The following is an 18,416-nucleotide window of genomic DNA, read 5'->3' as shown; positions in this document are numbered from 1 at the left end:
GAGCATTTAGGGAACATTCGCTTAAGGTTCTTTAACAGGTGTTTTCTTTATTTAAACTTTCAGGTCACCTTTAGGGAATGTTCCCTAAAGGTTATTCCAAAGGTTTTTAAAAAAAAAAAAAAAAACGTTTAGGGAACCTTTAAGGAACATTCCCTAAAGGTTATCAAAAATGTTTTCAAAAAATAAACTTCAAGGGAATCTTAAGGGAACATTCCCTAAAGGTTATCTAAAATGTCTAAAGGTAACCTTTAGGGAATGTTCCCTTAAGGTTACCTGTTTGTTGGGATCTGTTTGGACCAAAGTGGACTGACTGATGGACCATCATTGCCGTCTTTAGAGCCTCAGCGTACTGAATACTGAATCTATAAGTTTTCACAACATTAATACAACATTTATTTTTGCAGTGTTTCATTATTTAATACAAATATTTGGTATTGATTTCTTTGGCCATGACATATTTATAAATTCACACACATAATAACACACTATCAACAAAACATGCACAGAAAAAAGTTTTTTTTCCCCTTGCATGATGTGTGAGAGTTTGACATGTGCACATATGTGTCTAAATATTTCATAGCATGTAAATATAAACAGTACAGTATGAGTTACACTCCAAAACAACTCTGCTACAGTCAATTTATCTAGTGATAGATCTTTTTTCCTCTGTAGAATCAACAGTCGCCAACAAGAGTTCAGCTCAGTTTTTAGTGACTGCCATTTCAGGTAACATCATTACAAGAAAATGGAAAACACACATTCTGGAAAAACAGATGTTCAGATGATGTAGTTGTCAGAGCCAACTGTTATCTATCAACCATCTCCCACCATCTTTTAACCACATCTCTGCTGACATCCAGTGGACATGTCTAATCACAGCAGTACATATATGAACTCAACAAGTCTGTTCATCTACATTAACTACACAACTATTGTTCAGTTTATTATGTCAACACAAAAACATGAAGAAACTATAGTGATCCTTTCAATTCCCTTCTCTAAATGCTGCTTGAAACACCATCTTTAATCTAAAATCATGAACTGAGAAATGCTTGTCCCCAGCTCTCTGTCAGGGACACAGACTGTGCAGTGTTCGACCTTTCCCCGAGGCTTTCCTCTGACAATGGAAACCACTCACAGGCCTGCACTAACCAAAACATTTCTTGTGGAGCCAGACGATAGCTTTCGTCGCAGGAGCGGGAAAGATATGTACAGACACACTGTTTTGCGTGTGTGTGTGTGTGTGTGTGCCTATGCATGCTGGGACAAGTGTGGAAAAAGGATGTGGGTTAAGCTTCAGAAGGTGAACAGCCGATGTTTGATAGCTAATCCGTTGTCAAGCCCCATTAGCTGTCACATGTCACTAATTGAACAAATCCAACCGCCGCAAGCTGTGTAGCCAAAGCACATACTCATACTCTTTAGCAAGTCCTAACCCATACAATACACTGACGTATGTGTGATGTATGACACAAGATACCAACACCTAATTTAATAAAGACGATGACATTTCCTGTTATGCTCTGCAATACAGCAACAACATCTTAGACCAGAGCTGATCTCTGATCTGATCTGACTGTTCAACTGTGATTGCATGACAAACTGTTTATGTGGTTCAGGCGTCTTTGCACCAGACAAATCTCCTAAATTCACTTGTGACCGCAGTCCCTGACCTCACCGTCACAGGCTCTTGTCATCTCTTATCTAATTGGCTCAGTCTTTGTCCCTGACCAGGTAAGCCCCGCCTTCGGGCTTTAGCCTCTGAGCTGACGTTGATCCCAGGATACACACCATAAGGCGCTGTCTGCTTTTTAATGTATGTGGGGGGGTCACTGTGTGTGTGTTTGAGTGCATGTCAGTGTGTGTATGTGTGTGTGTGGCCAGTGCTATCAATTGTTATATCTATTATTTATTCCTGAAAGCCTCAGTCTGCCTTTTTTGAGTGGCGTTCGGTGGTTTTTCAGGGCTTTGGGGAATCAGAGATGCTGCTTTCATCACAAGTCAGGAGGATATGGAGACTGACAGACAAGCCGCAGAGGATTTGACAACAACAGGTCAGTCAAGCGAACAACAGCACAGGCGGTCTGTGTTTATATCCATGATAACTCAGTTGAGTGTGTTTATTTACCTTGCATTTGCAGCAGAGTTTTAGTTTCAGTAGGATGTGAGTGTCTCCAGATCCTGCCAAACCCCCTCATCCCAACGTACCCATTCGAACCCTTGCACAGACAAACCCATTGGTGCACCCAGGGTCGTAAGAGCACAATAGACATTTAGTCACACTCCTTAATTTACTTGAAATTTAACTGAAGTTGAATTTTGTGGTGAAGAAATATGGCTAAGTTTCCAAGCAGACATACTTTACTGTATTCAATAACTCTTCTTTGTGCTTGTGAAAGTACAACCTTTAAAAAGCCACAGTTACAGAAAACAGAAGTCAAAAGGTCTACACTATTTGTTGTCAGGTAAGAGTGACAGGTTTGCTCTCTCAGATGGGGGCAACCCAGGCACAAACCACTATAAGGGGATTTGAGGGACTTACAGGACAGAGCAGTGTGCGCTTGTTTGTACATTAGTAGGGTCTTAACCTATTGATGCTTCTTAAGACGTGCTGCCATCAAGACAGAGAGTAAAACTCAGTCTAGCCCATTCATTCATGCCGAACGAGGGCTAAGGATGACCGTGTTTAGCTTATCATGTTTGTTGTTTCTGTCTCCTCACTTAGAAAGAAGTGGTCCCTGAGGCCTGACGCAGCCCAGGGATGGCCCTCGCTGAACTGAAATGGAGTTTGTTCCAGGTCAAGGCTCTAGTCTGCTCCCTGCTGGTCCTCCTATGTGCTCACACAGCCACAGGTACAGCAACGTCACAACTGTTGGTATCAGAGTTCAGCTCATGGCCAGGATTAATGTTTTTTTTTTTTTTTTTTTTACGTTGACACAGGAATGTCAGGGTGGGGTGGATGCTTGGATGGCGAGGATGTATTTGCAACAGTCAGAGAAAACAGCCATGCAGGAGAAGTTGTTGCTCAACTCATGGCTGAAACCACAATGGAGGGGGTTCAGTGGAGCCTGGATGGAAAGGATGCTGATTGGTTCTACTTGGATGAAAGAGGCATCCGGCTGAACACATCAGCTGACAAGGTCCTCGACCGAGAGGTAACTGAGTCAGGACATGCCCTCATTAACGCTGACCTCAGTGTTGGCGCTTTCTAATAAACAGGAAGTTGTGAATATATGTATATATATATATTTCACTGAGTCTGTAGGAATGCTTCTAATACCGCAGGGAAGTTATATCTAAGTTTAGAGCGAACTATCAGAGATTGAACCTTACAGCCTTGTCCTTGGACCGAAAACAATCTCTCTTACCGTCATCCTCTTCCCAGCCAGCTGATTTACATCATGGCAGCTGTTAAAGGGTCAACCAGATTAGCAGTCTCTCTCTCCTTGTATCTCAGTCTATCTGCTCATTCCTCTGTCCTCAAAAAGAAAATATTTCTAGACTAAAAACCATTATGACAGCTACGAAGTTTTAACATTTTCATCCAGTATACTCAATATGTAGCCAAGAGGCTCGACACCTCGCTCTACAAATGCTGCAGTCTTGCTAATGCACTTGATAAAATATTGGGATGTGCCTTTCTCACACAGTTACCATAAAATGAAAATATGACATAATAAAAGAACACAAAATATATAAAAATATGTTATTTGCCAACTAACACCAAGTAAGAGAAACTGCATTCTACAATAACATATTTTTCTACACTTAGATGATAATAAGAAATTTAGGACAGAAATAAAACATGTTTAGAGTAGGCAAAAGTGAAACTGCACAATAAACACAAAGAATATTATGCCTGGGTTTAGGGACAAAAAGAAAAATATCCATAGAAGTGCTATTATTTATTGTAATAGTTTAATTATTTTCATTATTTTTAATATTACATTTTGAAATAATATTTCAGAATTATTATCATTTTTAAGCACTCTTTCCAGGTCATTTCCTTGTTTGTTTGTTTCATTCTTTCTTCTTCTTCGTTTCTTCTTTCGTTGCTCACTGCCTACTCCCGATGTTTTTAAAAGAAATCAAGCCAATTTGTGCAGGTTTCAAAGGGTCAAGCAAGTTTTTCTTTGTCAGTGTCTCGACAGTCAGAAACAGTACAAAAGACACAAACATCCCAACATCCAATAGAGTGGGTGCTGGACCAAAGAAACATCTGGCAGAGTAGAAAACAACAAGAGTGACATCACACAAATGTCACTCTGCATTACAATCCTTCTAAACGGGAGCTGCTTGGTGTGTAAATATTTGATCATATTATTATTTGTATCTTCATATCTGCTGGTATCTCTCTGTTCTCCTGTCTCTCAGGCTGAGGGTCCTGTCCTCATGGCTGAGTTGTCATGTTATGAGGACGACACACTTCAGGTACACTTTATCCCTTTCATCATACCCATAATTCTTCAGTGAGTCATCCCACATTTAAATATGCCTCTTTTTTGCTGTCAGAGTGTGTACAGGATCATGGTGGAGATCATCAATGAGAATGATAACTTCCCTGTGTTTGATGAAGACACTGTCCAGTCTCTAGTTATCAGTGAGGTGCGGCACGTTCACAAACAACCACATGCAAAACAAAACATACAAGATGCAAGATTTTTACTTGACTGTATGTATTAGTTTTATGTCTGTTTGTATTTTGTATTATGTTTTTGTCCATTATATTTATGTCTGTTATGTTTTATGTCTTTTATGAACCCCAGGAAGACTAGCGGTCGCCAAGGCATCAGCTAATGGGGATTCATTTAATAAACAATAAACAATAAACAAGATTAAATTGCTAAAGTGTTTCTCTTCATGCCTGTCCATCTTTGTGTTTTCCAGCTGACCCCTGTGAATACTGTGGTGTTTACTGTCCAGGCCACAGATGCGGATAACGACAAGATCATTTACTCCATTGACCAGGCATCAGTGAGTTCTACTCTTTCACTATTCAAAGGAAAAACACCACCACAGAAAGCACCATTGTCAATGTGTTTGTGTGTGTTCTGCAGTCTGATGCCGAGTACTTCAGGGTCGATCTGCCCAACAGCGGAGAGGTGATCCTGTCCAAGCCTCTCGACTATGAGAAAAAAACCCTGCTTACTATCACCATCCACGCCTCAGTAAGCTATGCAGATTTAATTTTTAACTTCATCCTTCCCCAGAAAATAAAGATTTGATTCCCCTGATACTTGTGACGGTTACTATCGTAACCTTGCTTATCCAATGTAATATCCTCCAAGCAAACCCTGACTTGTCATTATCTCAGGAAATGAATACTGCTGAGCACTACAACACCAGCACCAACATCACCATCACTGTTCTGGATGGAGATGACCAGTACCCACAGTTTCTGCCCTGCACGCTGCTTTTCCAGGATGAGACCAGTCGCATCTGCACCAGCCCTGTGTACACAGTCAATGTCACAGAGGGGGAAGAGGTCAGCTGCTAAACCCTCCCTCAATCACACCACGCACATACGACTGGTGTTATACAACAATGTCCATTAATTATGTCCATACATAGATGGAAGGTTTAAGACCAACAAATGTGCGTCATGTTGCAGGACATTGTGTTGGACTTCTTCCCTGGTCCCATTCATGCAGTGGATGGAGACAGAGGACTCAGCTCTCCACTCAGTTACACTATTCTCTCAGGTACCACACACACCTACACAACTTAATGTTTGAAATGTGCTGTGCTTACATGTGCACACCTGTAATTGTATTTGTGTTCATGCTAGGAGACGATGATGGGCATTTCGAGATGGACAGAGGGACGGGGGAGATGAAACTAATTCATGGGGTTGGAGACAAACTCACAACTCCAGAGCTGCATCTACAGGTCATGGTAAGACTTCACGATAGGCTTGAAAGTCATCCACTCTACACACTGTCTAACTCCTAATACCAATCTCACTGGTCTGTTTTTCACCCAGGCATATCAGGACGACGACCCCAGGAAGTATTCTGTTGCTACTGTGTTGGTCCGAGTTCTGGCAGTGAACCATTTTTATCCAGAGTTTGACAGGACTGAATATCAAGGCTTTGTAACTGCCGGAAAGAGCTCTGCCTCTCTGGTCAATACATATGGGAGCAAAGCGCTGATGTTACATGTGCAAGATCAAGACTTTACCCATGTATGCACCACGCTACAACTCCACACTCAGCACTACAATGGTCAAAGCAGTTCTATGTTTGATTTATATTGTCACCTATCACCTTCCTTTTCTCCACAAACTGACAGGGTTTCAATCCCATGATCCACTTCACCCTCAGTCCTACATCCAATCACACAGACATCTACCAGATCACACAGGAGGGGCTTCTGATTGCCAGGACCAATCAACTCAAACCAAAACAGAAACATGTTCTGGAGGTGAGTCCCAGTAAAAACCTAGTGTTACAATTTTACTTTACTTTTATTTGATTTGATTGAAGACCAGTGATTCTTTATACTTTAGGCAACCTCAATTTGTAACCACAAATGCACAAAAGTTTACATAAGTTTAGCTTAAATGTGGCATCCTTTTACCTTTAAATACCATAAGTGTTTAAATAGAGCCCAAATTTGTATGAAAGTTGATTGAGATAGTGAGTCTATCATAAGACAAAATGGAACAACCCAGAGTTAATAATACATTTTGGGCATGCATGACTATGCATGACTCAACATAACTATGAAGCATTGTACAAAAATTACACAAATGCAATAAGAAAACCAATCAACAACGGAGGCCTTTAAGTTATTTTCACTGTTTCTGTCCAAGTGGAACTGCCTGTGAAAGGCTGGAGATGAATTAAAAACTGTTATCTGTTTGCAAAATAATCAGCAGTATGGTAAAGTATAATTAAAGGAGCTGGGTAAGACATTCACAACATGTCTTTGATTAAGAGTCTAATTTAGGTTGTCTGCACATGGTTCTCAGAGAGGGCTGACAGTGCTAACAGCGCAAACAGCGTTAACAATGGCAACAGTGCTGACAGAGGCATTAACCGGGGCTGGGGGGATGATGCTGTGGGTTGGGATGACGTTGTCAGTGGTAACCACGGTATGAGTGCAATGCAGAATAGTGGTGATTAGCTAGCCAGCTGGATACACACAGGCTCACATGCACTAGCGAGCCAGCAGGTCTCACTCCGAAATCATCGAAATCCAAAACTGTGACTTGCGGCGTCAGAAACAACAACAAAAAAGGTGTCCTTTAATGTCAGCATGCTATGCGGCCGGTTGCCGTTATAGTTCAATGGCGCCCGGCGGCGTCAGGAGGAAAAGCAACAGGACAAGGACGAAAGTTAAGGCGGCAAAAGTCCGAGTAGGGCAGTCAAGAAGGGTGGTGGATGGGTCCAACAAACACCGACTTTCACCCCAGAGAGCGATGTTCGCATCTCGTAAGATTCTAAAGCCAAACCCTGTTCTTTTTTCCTATACCTAACCACTTCCTTTTGTTGACTAAACACAACCACGTATGTTAGCTGTTGAGGGGGGAAAAAACATGTCAATTTATGGCACTGTACTGAGGTATCGCATTTATTTTGAAAGAGACTGAATGTAAATGTTAAATTTCCTATGAAAACGAAATTTGAAAGAAGACAACTGTGTCGGTGTCGGGAACGGTGTCCCAGAATGTCAACAACCAACGCACCCAGGGTACCTTGCACGTCGTATGTGGACGTGGAAAGTCTACCATAACAATAAACAGAGGAGCTCCAGTTACAACACACACAGAGGGAGTGTGACTTCACTCTCTGGTCAGGACGCCATTACTACACTGTATCTTTACATGGCAAATAATTGTTGGCTGCCGTATTAATGCTCTAAATGTTGTACACAGCTCCTTTAACTCAGTTTGAAAACATTCAAAATGACCAGTGTGTCCCTAAACTTACTTGACAGAATTGATATTGAATGACCACCACAGTTGTAACAGCTAAAACTTCGTCTTTCTGAATATTTTACATACTGCTACATCTTTCAGTGAAGACAATCCACTGTATTGCATGACCTCTTTGCCTTTAATCAAAATCTCATTATAAATAAAGACATAAATAGGGTGGCGATGATGTGATAAAAAGTCAAAATATCTGCAGGTAACGGCAGTTGACCAGGAGTCGGGTGATGCCACCTTTGCTACTGTAGTGGTGGAGGTTTTATCTGAAGGACAATCAAGTAAGGACACACACTTTGTAAACACTGGTATTCACTGCTGATGGCTGATGGACCGACAGACTGAAACAATGTCTCTTAATGTCTCTTTGTGTATACTTCAGTCCCTATCAGTCCACTGGGAGATGACCGACCCTTAAGCTGCACCATGGGCAAAGCCATGTTTCTGAGCATGGTGTTCATGACTGTACTCGGATGTATCCTGTCTGCGGCAATGTGGCTGAAGAAGAAACACAAGGGGAAGAGGGACCCACTGCAGAGAGGCTGTGTGGCCCAGGGCAAACACCCCAATGTGGTGAGATCCTTAATCTCTATAATCCAGATTTATATTTACCAAGATTTGTTGGTCAGTGAGTTTGAGTTTCTGAAATATACTTTACTGCCTGTCCTCCCACAGAGCTTACGGTGGTTCCAGCTGGTGAGTTATTTATTTACTATTAAAACAAATATCAATCCTTGCTCAGTTTCCTGTCCCTTTCCTCAAATATTATACACATCACACGGAAGCAGGATCATTAATTTGCAATACAATATTGGTTTCTACTTTTTCCCTGGTCTTAACTCTCCAGGCAAGTCACCGTAGCGGCATGCCGCACACAGAGGAAGTAGCATACAACGATGAGGAATATGGAACCTGCAATCCTTCCTTCAGCTTGCCAGACAATCCTGGAAAATACACACAACAAGACCTCCCCTCCTGCCGAGGACCTGCTCCACCCAACACCAGCTCCATTTCAACAGAAACTGCACTCTTCAATAATGATGTTTCCACACCAACCAAAAACTCCTCTAGTTCACCCAACTTCCAACCAACCGCTGTGGATGCGAGCCCCACACATCCCGCCCAAGATGCTGCTCCGTCTGAAGAAACCCCTGGCACACCAACTGATACATCTCTTGACCCTACTGACGCTCTACCGAACACCAGTCCTAGTCCTGCAACCCCCGATGCCACTAGCACTCCACCACTCACCTGTCCTGATTCACAAACAACCACCAACGATGACCCTGCCGACCCCGTCACCAGCCCCTCCTCTCAGTCCAGTATTCCATGCAGTCATACCCGAATCGCTTCAGCAGAAATAGACAAACCCTTCGGCAAACCTCGTGTGAAAACACCCCCATATTCACCTTTACTCTCCTCACCCCTCACCAAGCAGACAGGCACACCCCCACCCACCCCAGAGCATGCACCTTTAAAAGCAAAGCTTGTACGTATAGATACTGACACACCTCCAGTAACACCAGAGCGAACACCTATGACTCTAAGCACAGAGGCAGACGGGCCCTGCACATCACTGGACCAAACAGAGCCATCAGAGTGCCCGGGTGAGGCTGTAGATGCCAACAGTCCATCTCAGGACAGGAGGCCCTCGACGAACTCGGGCAACACGCAGGGCAGCCGCGGGGAAGCGGACGATGATGGTTTTCTGGGAGATGAAGATGCAGACAAGAACAGTGTGGATGATGATGATGATGAGTTAGAGCCAGACGAGGAGGAGCTGCTGAGAGTGATGGCTCGTTGTAATCCTATTTTTATCACATTTAGTAAGTGATGTCACTATAACATTGAGGGAACTGAGACTGACTGGGTGGACAACAGGGAATGGAGGAGGTAAGGTGAAGACTGCAGACTATAGTGTGGTTTTGCTTTGCTGCAGGTACTTCCTAAGACAAGGAAGAGGACAGAATATACAGCACATGGGCCACATAAAAGAAGACATTGTATGTTCACACACTGTATATGTAAACATAGACATTTAACAAACACATAATGCTGTTTCACTGATATCATACAGTTAGCCTAGAGGAGCAATACGTGATCTTGAATGCATATAAATAGTCAAGGATACAACATACTCATGCATGGCAAGGTCAGTACAACTAGAACAGCCTGAATTAATCAATAAAGAATCAAATATATTGTCTATATTGTGAATGTTTACAAATTCTAATGAGATTTTGTGTGTGCGCGTTTTTTAAAGGTAAGTCCACATGAAATAAAAAACTGCTGCACTTCTTTGTCATCACATTTATTCTCTGAATAGCAGCAGAGTACTACCAGATGTTCTCACATTGATGTTCTGTTCTGCCCACTCTGCATGATGCCTCCGTTTTTTTCTTGAACATGAGTAAAGTGATTGTCAAACTAAAACAATGAGACAGGTGTAGTTATTCAAGCAAAATTATAAATCCCACCAGCGTTTATGGGCAGGGCACTGAGGCAGAGAAGTGGGTTTATTATACATGCTTAACAAGTGGCTTCAGAGTCGCATGTGCCTCTTTAGCCCCTCTCCAGTGACTCCCTGTGGCTTTGACAAAAAAATTACATGTAAATGAAGAAGTTATTTTTCATTTATCATTGTTGAATGTCTAACATGACTCTTGCATTGTCCAATTGTTCACTTTTAACATTCTGTCAATTGAGATGTGTGTCATGAGGTGCCCATTAGCTCGCCTGGTGGAGCGGGCACCCCATGTACTGGGGCTTTTTCCTTGCCGTAGTGGCCGCTGGCTCAATTCCAACCCATGGCCCTTTGCTGCATGTCGTCCCCCCTCTCTTTCCCCCTTCAACGCTAAAAACTGTCCTGACGATTAAAGGCAAAAAAGTCCTAAAAAAATATCTTTAAAAAAAAAAAGTGTCATATGTCTACCGCCTGGCACCTTTTTCTCTAAATTTTGCCAAATCTCAATAGCTGGCTAGTCATAGTCATGGCTAGTATTTAGTCTTCCTAACCAGATGCCAAATCCATAAGAGGGAAAGTCTTGGAGAATTTGATGCATGGACGAATTTATTTGCTTTTGCCACCGTCGCTGCAAAGTTGAAGTACCCAAGCAAGTACCAAAGTATAAATAGCCCTCTGCAAGGTAGCCACTTGTGGTAAAACATACTGTATTAATAAATGCTCATTTAGACAAATTTGTATTGATGACAGGCTGTTTACCTTCATTGTAAAGCTCAAATATGTTTTCATAACAGGTTGCTGACCCGTGTTAAACTAATCCCTCATGCTAGAAACTTTGCTCTTTGACTTGAATGTGACACTTACAGCTGAGAAGGATAAACTGGGGCTAAGACAAAGAGGAGCTCTAGCTAAATGCTAATGTAGAAATGCTAACATGCTGATGTTTGGTAGATGTATATTAACCATGTTCACTATCTTAGCTTAGCATGTTAGCATGCTATAACATAACATTTGCTAACTAGCACTGAACACAACTGAGGCTGCTGGGAATGTCATTAATCTAATTAAATCAGCAAGTATTTAGTCATGAACCAAAGTAAGTTACTGGAGAAATTAAACAAAGGGAGAGGGGAAAAACAACAGAGAGATGCGTGTGTAAAATAAAGATAGGACGGCTTGTGTTCAGATTATCAAATATTTCCAGATCTTTTTTGGTGGTGAATACATTTGATAAGTTTAACTGTTTCACTGAAGCTCCTAAATGCCAGACTGAAAAAGAAAAACTGCTGAAAACAGCAATTGTGTTCATCAGACCTGCTTTGCATGAATTAAAAAATGAGATGAAGTGTGTTTGACATATATGCCGAGTTGTACATGGGACAATAAAGCCTCCCCAAGCTTCAGTTGCTTGATACAGGATAGCAGGGACATATCTGGAAAATAGTCCAGCATTAATTCTGTGATACTTCGAGTGTCTTTAGATTAAACTAGCCAATATTTGATCTATTATGGGGGAGACTGGGGGGAAAATGATTCTCCTGAAACTGATGGTGAGAGGAAAAGGGTCTGAAACAACAACCCCGGGTTCAGTGGGTCAGCAGCTTGAAGAAAAGCAGGAAACAGGGCATTGCCTTAAAAGGAAAAAAGCTGCGAAGAACAGGGATGACGGTGCAACACTGAAAAAAAACAACTTCCACTTCATACATGACCATGATCTTTTTAAAAGTAGTTACTAGAAATGTAAAGCTTGAGAACAACCTCTGAGAACAACTGCTTGGCTACAGAGTGACATTAACAACCTTCACATGTAAAACTAGAGCTTAAAGAACGCAGCAAACTATGAGCTCCAATTTTATTTGTTTTTATTGAGACATTCTTCTCAATCACAAAAACTGGACCTGATTGTTAGAGTGCTCCATTTGCAGACCAACAACTTATTTACAGAAAAGTCACTAGTGAAAGGGTGGTCGCTGCAGTGAGCCTGTAAAAAAACATTATCATATACATTATAGTATACCATAAAAATCCTCAACAGTGGTTATAAACTGTGGTAGTGATAATACAAGCATAACAAACATATTTAGGAGGGGAACGTGTTTGAAGGAGAGAGAAGCATTTTCTTTTCTTACTGCTTACAAAAACAGAACAAAGTTTTTTGCTTGGCACACAAATTAGTTCAGCTGAATCCAACAAAACAAAAAACATGACATCAAAGAAGGGCAAATCAGTCATCAAGTATACAAGTAATATATGTACACACAGATTCACACACACGCACACACAAACACACTACTGAGGTGATGAGAAAGAAGCAAGGAGGCAGCTTCGAGGACAAAGCATCCATCAGTCCCTAAATCACAAATTCTTGAATCCTTCAACTAACACACAGCCCGCCCTCATGTAGGACGCAGAGCTTGTGTTAACACGGATGCTTTGGGGACCAGTCTAGCAAACACAGCGCAGACCCACTGATGATACTGTATTGCACTAGTACAAATAGTCTTCATCGTCACTGGAATTTAATATTTACTCTTCGTCCAAACATCCTACACTCCAGCATAACCGCATTATGATTAATAAAGACATGGGAACAGAGTACAAGTGAATCAGCGATTCATGTTTTCAGTATGGGCCCGATTACATGATTGGCAGAGGAGTAGAACAAATTCTACTGGCTAGAAATCAGCTTTACTCTTCACAGTCCAGTGCATTGCAAAAACAAAAGATAATAGATAAACTATACTGTGTACTGCAAACCTAAACTTGTTCTATTAAGGTTTTATAACAAAACATGGCTATTACATGAATTCATTCTTTCAAAGAAAGAAAAAATTGTCATCTAACACTGTTTGTTCTTCGCCTGACCTGCAAAAGGGAAGAGTAGTGTGTGGAAGCAGAGCAAAGGCTGGCGATATATATCCCACTCTTAGACACAACTGAGCATGAGGACACACTGTTAGTGTGATGTTAGTGTGTGTGTGCAATGGGACACATTCAACAGATCAAATAAATTATTGTCCGTGGCGTTGGATTAGGCGAGTTTATCTTGTCTGAAATACTCCGTCTGCTGTCCGAGGAGTAAGGTGGTACACAAGATGAACACACAGAGTCTTTGGGAGGCAGGTGGATGCTAGAACTCGTCGTGTCGGGTCAGAGCCTCTCCGAAGTCGGTCGCCTGGCTGCCCACGAACAGGTCGTACTTATCCACGATTTCAGCCTTGGTCAGACGGCCATCCTGATGGAGGAAGCATAACATATTTGATAAGCCTTGTATTTGTGTGCTTACACGTAGACTGTTACCAAGATATGGAGGTACGTCATGTTGTTACTCTAGCTATTTAGTATGTCCTGTGTGATCTGCACTTGCATCACTGGGTGCAGACAATAAATAAAATATCTTTTCTCATCTTAATTACACAATAAACATATCCCAAAGGGCTGTAATACAAACAGGGCTGAGATGAAAGCCTGTATTTCTTAAATTTATCATGTTACAGATGTAATTAAAGGTCCAGTGTGTAGGATTTAGTGGCATCCAGCGGTGAGGTTGCAGAATTGAAACTTCTCCTAAATGCCAATGTAGGAGAACTATGGTGGCCGATGTGAAAACACAAATGGCCCTATCTAGAGCCAGTGTTTGTCCATTCTGGGCTAGAACAACATGGTGGACTCTGTGGAAGAGGACCCGCTGCGTATGTAGACATAACGGCTAATTCTAAGATAACAAAAGACAGTGATTCTTATTTTCAGGTGATTATAAACTTATGAAAACACAGTTATGATTATTATATTCTATTTCTGGCAATAGATGCCCCTAAAACCTGGACACACTCTGGACCTTTACGTCAGAATCTCCTTTGCGATGTCTGAAACTGACTGCCTGACAAACTAAAAGCTTCTTTTTTTTGTTAAGTCTTATACTCTCATTGCAATATCAAACAAATCTACCACACACCACAAATTTTCACCACCTTTTTAGCTTGTTCATTCAAACAGACTCAATTCTGCGTACTGTATCGGCTGCCACACATGCAGTTCCGCTTCCCCCCCGAGTACTCAGTGAATTAGAGAGGACGTAAATTTCCTAAGAGCAACGCATTTCTGATGAAATCTGAAATCATTTAGAAATTCTACAGTACGTACTTTGTCAGAATCTGACTCATAGACCAGATGCTTGGCCTCGGCCTCAGCATGGTCATAGTCACTGGGCAGGATCCAGTCTCTGGTCTCCTCCTTGTCCATCTTTCCGTCTTTGTTTTTGTCTCTGAATTCAGTGAACTGTTCCCTCTCAGTCTTCACCCACTCAGGTTCTGTGGCGTCTCCCTCCTGGTTGTACATGTCACCTAGAGGACAGAAAGACGGTGCTGATGATGTTGCAATGCTTCTTCGTAAATGAACTTGTGGTATTTGCTGTGGCTGAATACATTAACAAACAGGCTCTTTCATACAGTTTCCTTGAACTGGTTCCTCAAACATTTACCACGACTCACTGTTTCATATACATTTCAACTTTATGTTCTTTGTCTGACTTTGTTTGCCAACGACAATAGCCCCAAATCTTGCAACACAGCCTGAAGGTGCTAATGTAATAGTGAGCAATAAGAACTCACCTATGTACTCGTCTAAATCTATTAAACCATCTCCATTCTTGTCGATGTCTTCCATGGTTTCCTATAGGGAGAAAAAAGACCACAGGGCAGTGAGAAGGGATGTAAAACACTGTTAGTGTCACAATTTAACACCTGCATGCATTTGTCTCTCACCAGCACTACAATGTCTTTCATGTGGTCGTACTCCTCGGGGTGAAGGAAGGCTGTAAACTCCTCCTTGTTGGCTTTCATGTCATGGTCTTGGTCGGCCATTTTGAATCTCCTCTCGTCACGATCCATCATCTGCCTGTAGCTGAAGCCATCATCAGGGTCGGGATCATCTGCAAGTCAGAGGTTACAACTTTGTATAGTGTGTGCAAGTGTGGCAAAGTACAGGTCAAGTCGTGTCCATGCAGCACGCAGGTAAAAGTACATCAGCTGTATAGAAAGAACACTGTCTGCAGCCGTACCAAGAATGTATCCGTATGTGGCGTTCTTGTACTCTTCCCAGGACACCACTCCATCCCCATTGAGGTCATGACTTTTCCACTGTCGATCCACATCATCGTAGATCCACCTCTTCTGAGCATGCTTGATCCACCTTTTCATCTCGTCAACTGTCACAAAGCCGTCCTTATCCTCATCAATACGTTCAACCAACATGCTGCAGATAAATTAAAGAAATATGGCAAACAATCAGCTCGTTCCCTCAGATCATCCAGTGGTGTGTCACCTCAGATGAACTTCACTGTTCCCTGAGGAGAAACTAGGGCATTACCACAGTGACTTCATTTATTTCCACTATTTTTAAGAACAGATTTGCACAATCTCCCCGACATGCATTCTTACCCGAGCCTCTCCTTGCTCTCCTCTGGTGTGAGCTGGTCAAAGGTCTTGGCCTCCTCTTGTCCCAGAAAGGCTTCATGGTCATAGTCAAAGTTCTCCATATCGTTGTGCTCTCGGTTGCTGAGGGGGTCATCGTGGTGAACACGGTCCTTCTTCTCTGTGGGTTTGCTGGTGGCGTAAACCACGCAGAGAGCAAAGCACATGACAAGCGGTCGGAGCTCCATCCTGCGTACGTGCATACGCTGTCTGATAAAAAAACAGACACCAGAAAGCTGTTATTGCTGCTCAAACATTGCATCCTTTGTGTTGCATGCCTATCTTAAAGGGGAACACCACCTAATGTGTGTATTCTATTATGTTATTTCCATGGCCTAACGCAGTTTAATCAATATTTATGAACATGAGCTACTCTCTCTGAAAGCCAGAAACCTGAGCAGTAAGTCTCAAACTTGTGATGCCATAGGGTATATATCAACAGCTGCCCAACTGAAAATTAATGGCAGCCTGGTGTTGTGGACCCACAAGAGGTTTGCTTTCTTTTTAATACCGTAACAAGCTTTATTCTGTTGTAGTGTTCTAGGTGCTGAAACAGAAATTGTTCATGTATACTCAGAACGTTCATCTGTGTGCTCTCTGTGACATCTAGAACAGGGGTGTCCAACTTTTTTTTTTTTTTTAAATAGGGGCCAGATTAGATCATGTGAAAATGCCTGGAGCAAGCTGCTTCTTGCATCATATGGGCTGATTAAAAAAAAAAACATCTAATACATATGCAACAGTTTTATATTTCACTGAAAAATACTAATTTTTGCACAGCTCCTTAAATGCTTCATTGCTATGGCTATTTCTGCTACCTAGCAGGTAATATCTGCTGCTAGGTAACTGTTCGTAAGCTTGTTTAACGTCTGTTCATGAAAATGCAATAGCTCAGTCTGCTTAGTACCTGCTTGGTACATGTCTACAAGCTGTGTGATAGTCCTGCCATGAAGAGGTGAACGGAAAAATGTAAAACCAACTTGCTTGTTCAATTACTATTGTGTGACAGCCCACATATAGGCCTAGTATATTTTGAAAGACAAGCTGCAGGCCATTTTAAATCAATCGCCAGACTTTGGACATGCCTGATCATCATGAATCTGTAATCAGATTTCATATCAGTTATCATAAACTGGAATATTAGCACTCTAGTTTTGGATTCGGGAGAGAGTTGCTCACATATTAATATTTTTTGGACTGTTTTAGACCATAGGAATAATATGTATGAATTTAAAAAACGTGCATAGTTCCCCTTTAAGTTTATGTTGCACTTTTCTGTAAGTACTGATCACAGGTTTTACTTCAGGACAGCTCAAGTCTGTGCCAGTTTAGAGGTGTTTGACTCAGTGCCAGTAAATACTTGGGCTATGAGAGGTGGACTGCGTGGCTAATCTGTTTTAGCTGACGCAATCCCGTGTTTGCTCCACTCCTGGTATGATGCAGAAGTTGGCATCTCACTTATTGTATTACAACCAGCTCCATAATGCTCAAAATACTAACATTACGATTCCAGCGCAACAATTTATGAACTGACACCCTGAATTTAAGTACATGCAGCACAGATAAAACCAAAGCCCTGCAATTAAATCCTACCTACATTAAAGTTGTGCTATGGTAAATCTATGTTAGAGATATTCTGAAGAGATGTTTATTCACAAGAAAATATTCAGAAATCACCTGCTTGCTACCCAAGTTTGTAAAGACAGACTGTAACGTTATTGTGATTATGCTATCAGGTCCTTGAACGCAGCATTCTGAGGAAAAAAAAGCTTGTTTTTGAGTATCTCACTTTCCTCTAACTAAAAGACGTTCACCGCTATCTGGGTTGCTTTCGTGTAACACAGCACACTATATATGTAATGTCAAATTAACCGTCTCGCCATCTTAAATCTTGCCGCCGTCTTTGTATACCGAGTCAGTAGCAACAGTTTGTTGTCGTTACCTCCAATTAGTCGCTGTTACCATCCAAAATCAAAGGTTAGTGACTAACAGACTGGCTAACCTAGCGTACCGTTAGTTTTACCTACTGACCTGCAATGTCGCTCGTTAAACGAAGGTGAAAAAGCAACTACGTAATAGTCCGTATTGCCTCTTTATAAACACTAGCTGTAAGAGACCAACATTTTAATATTTTTTTGTATTTTAAACCATAATTTACCAAGACAACTCACCGGTGTCTTCAGGGAAGTTCGTCGATGTAGCTTAAGACCCTCCCCTCGGAAACACACCCATGCACTTCCTGTGCTAAAACGCCAGCCGACCAATCAGGTGCCGAGAAGCAGAGTGCGATGTCGCTTGCTCATTGGTCCACTTTAAGGGGGCATCGGTGATTGGATTGGCCGAGAACCGCCACGTCCTCAAAGTCAACAAAACTTGGTTCATTCATAAAACGAACTCAACAGTGTGTGTGGTGCAGGTTAACAGCTCAACAGCTGCATCAAACCAGTACTTATTATTTAAATGAAGAAAGCAAAAATTCACACACGTTATGTGGCTGATATCCAACAATGACAAAACAAAAAACCACAACACACTAAATCAATCAATA

The 18,416-nt window shown here is 41.8% G+C and overlaps 2 protein-coding genes across 4 annotated transcripts; one reads left to right on the top strand and one right to left on the bottom strand.

The window, feature by feature from the left end:
- Nucleotides 1-1,884: 1,884 nt before the first annotated feature.
- On the top strand, nt 1,885-10,093 carry LOC126408082 (cadherin-related family member 5). Its single transcript, XM_050073447.1, has 16 exons — nt 1,885-2,054; nt 2,726-2,852; nt 2,941-3,155; nt 4,375-4,431; nt 4,513-4,605; nt 4,888-4,974; nt 5,058-5,168; nt 5,315-5,485; nt 5,612-5,702; nt 5,789-5,895; nt 5,984-6,184; nt 6,292-6,423; nt 8,136-8,214; nt 8,316-8,506; nt 8,609-8,629; nt 8,781-10,093. Exons 2-16 carry the CDS (start codon nt 2,762-2,764, stop codon nt 9,765-9,767), a joined length of 2,634 nt encoding a protein of 877 aa, XP_049929404.1. The 5' UTR covers nt 1,885-2,054; nt 2,726-2,761; the 3' UTR covers nt 9,768-10,093.
- Nucleotides 10,094-12,242: 2,149 nt separating this feature from the next.
- calub (calumenin b) lies at nt 12,243-18,186 on the bottom strand. 3 transcript variants are annotated; one of them, XM_050074076.1, is made up of 7 exons: nt 18,040-18,186; nt 15,836-16,078; nt 15,457-15,650; nt 15,161-15,327; nt 15,008-15,068; nt 14,541-14,740; nt 12,243-13,632 (listed from the first exon to the last, which is right to left on the bottom strand). In XM_050074076.1, the coding sequence occupies exons 2-7, from the start codon at nt 16,069-16,071 to the stop codon at nt 13,528-13,530; spliced, it is 963 nt and encodes a 320-aa protein (XP_049930033.1). In that variant the 5' UTR covers nt 16,072-16,078; nt 18,040-18,186; the 3' UTR covers nt 12,243-13,527. The 3 variants fall into 3 exon arrangements, with proteins under 3 accessions (XP_049930033.1, XP_049930034.1, XP_049930035.1); XM_050074077.1 differs by having other exon boundaries at nt 18,027-18,049; XM_050074078.1 differs by lacking the exon at nt 18,040-18,186 and adding an exon at nt 17,900-17,921.
- Between the last annotated feature and the right edge of the window lie 230 nt (nt 18,187-18,416).

Source organism: Epinephelus moara, chromosome 20 (genome assembly GCF_006386435.1).
Source record: "Epinephelus moara isolate mb chromosome 20, YSFRI_EMoa_1.0, whole genome shotgun sequence".
In the NCBI taxonomy this organism is placed as follows: domain Eukaryota; kingdom Metazoa; phylum Chordata; class Actinopteri; order Perciformes; family Serranidae; genus Epinephelus; species Epinephelus moara.
This window is presented reverse-complemented; position numbering and strand designations above follow the sequence as displayed.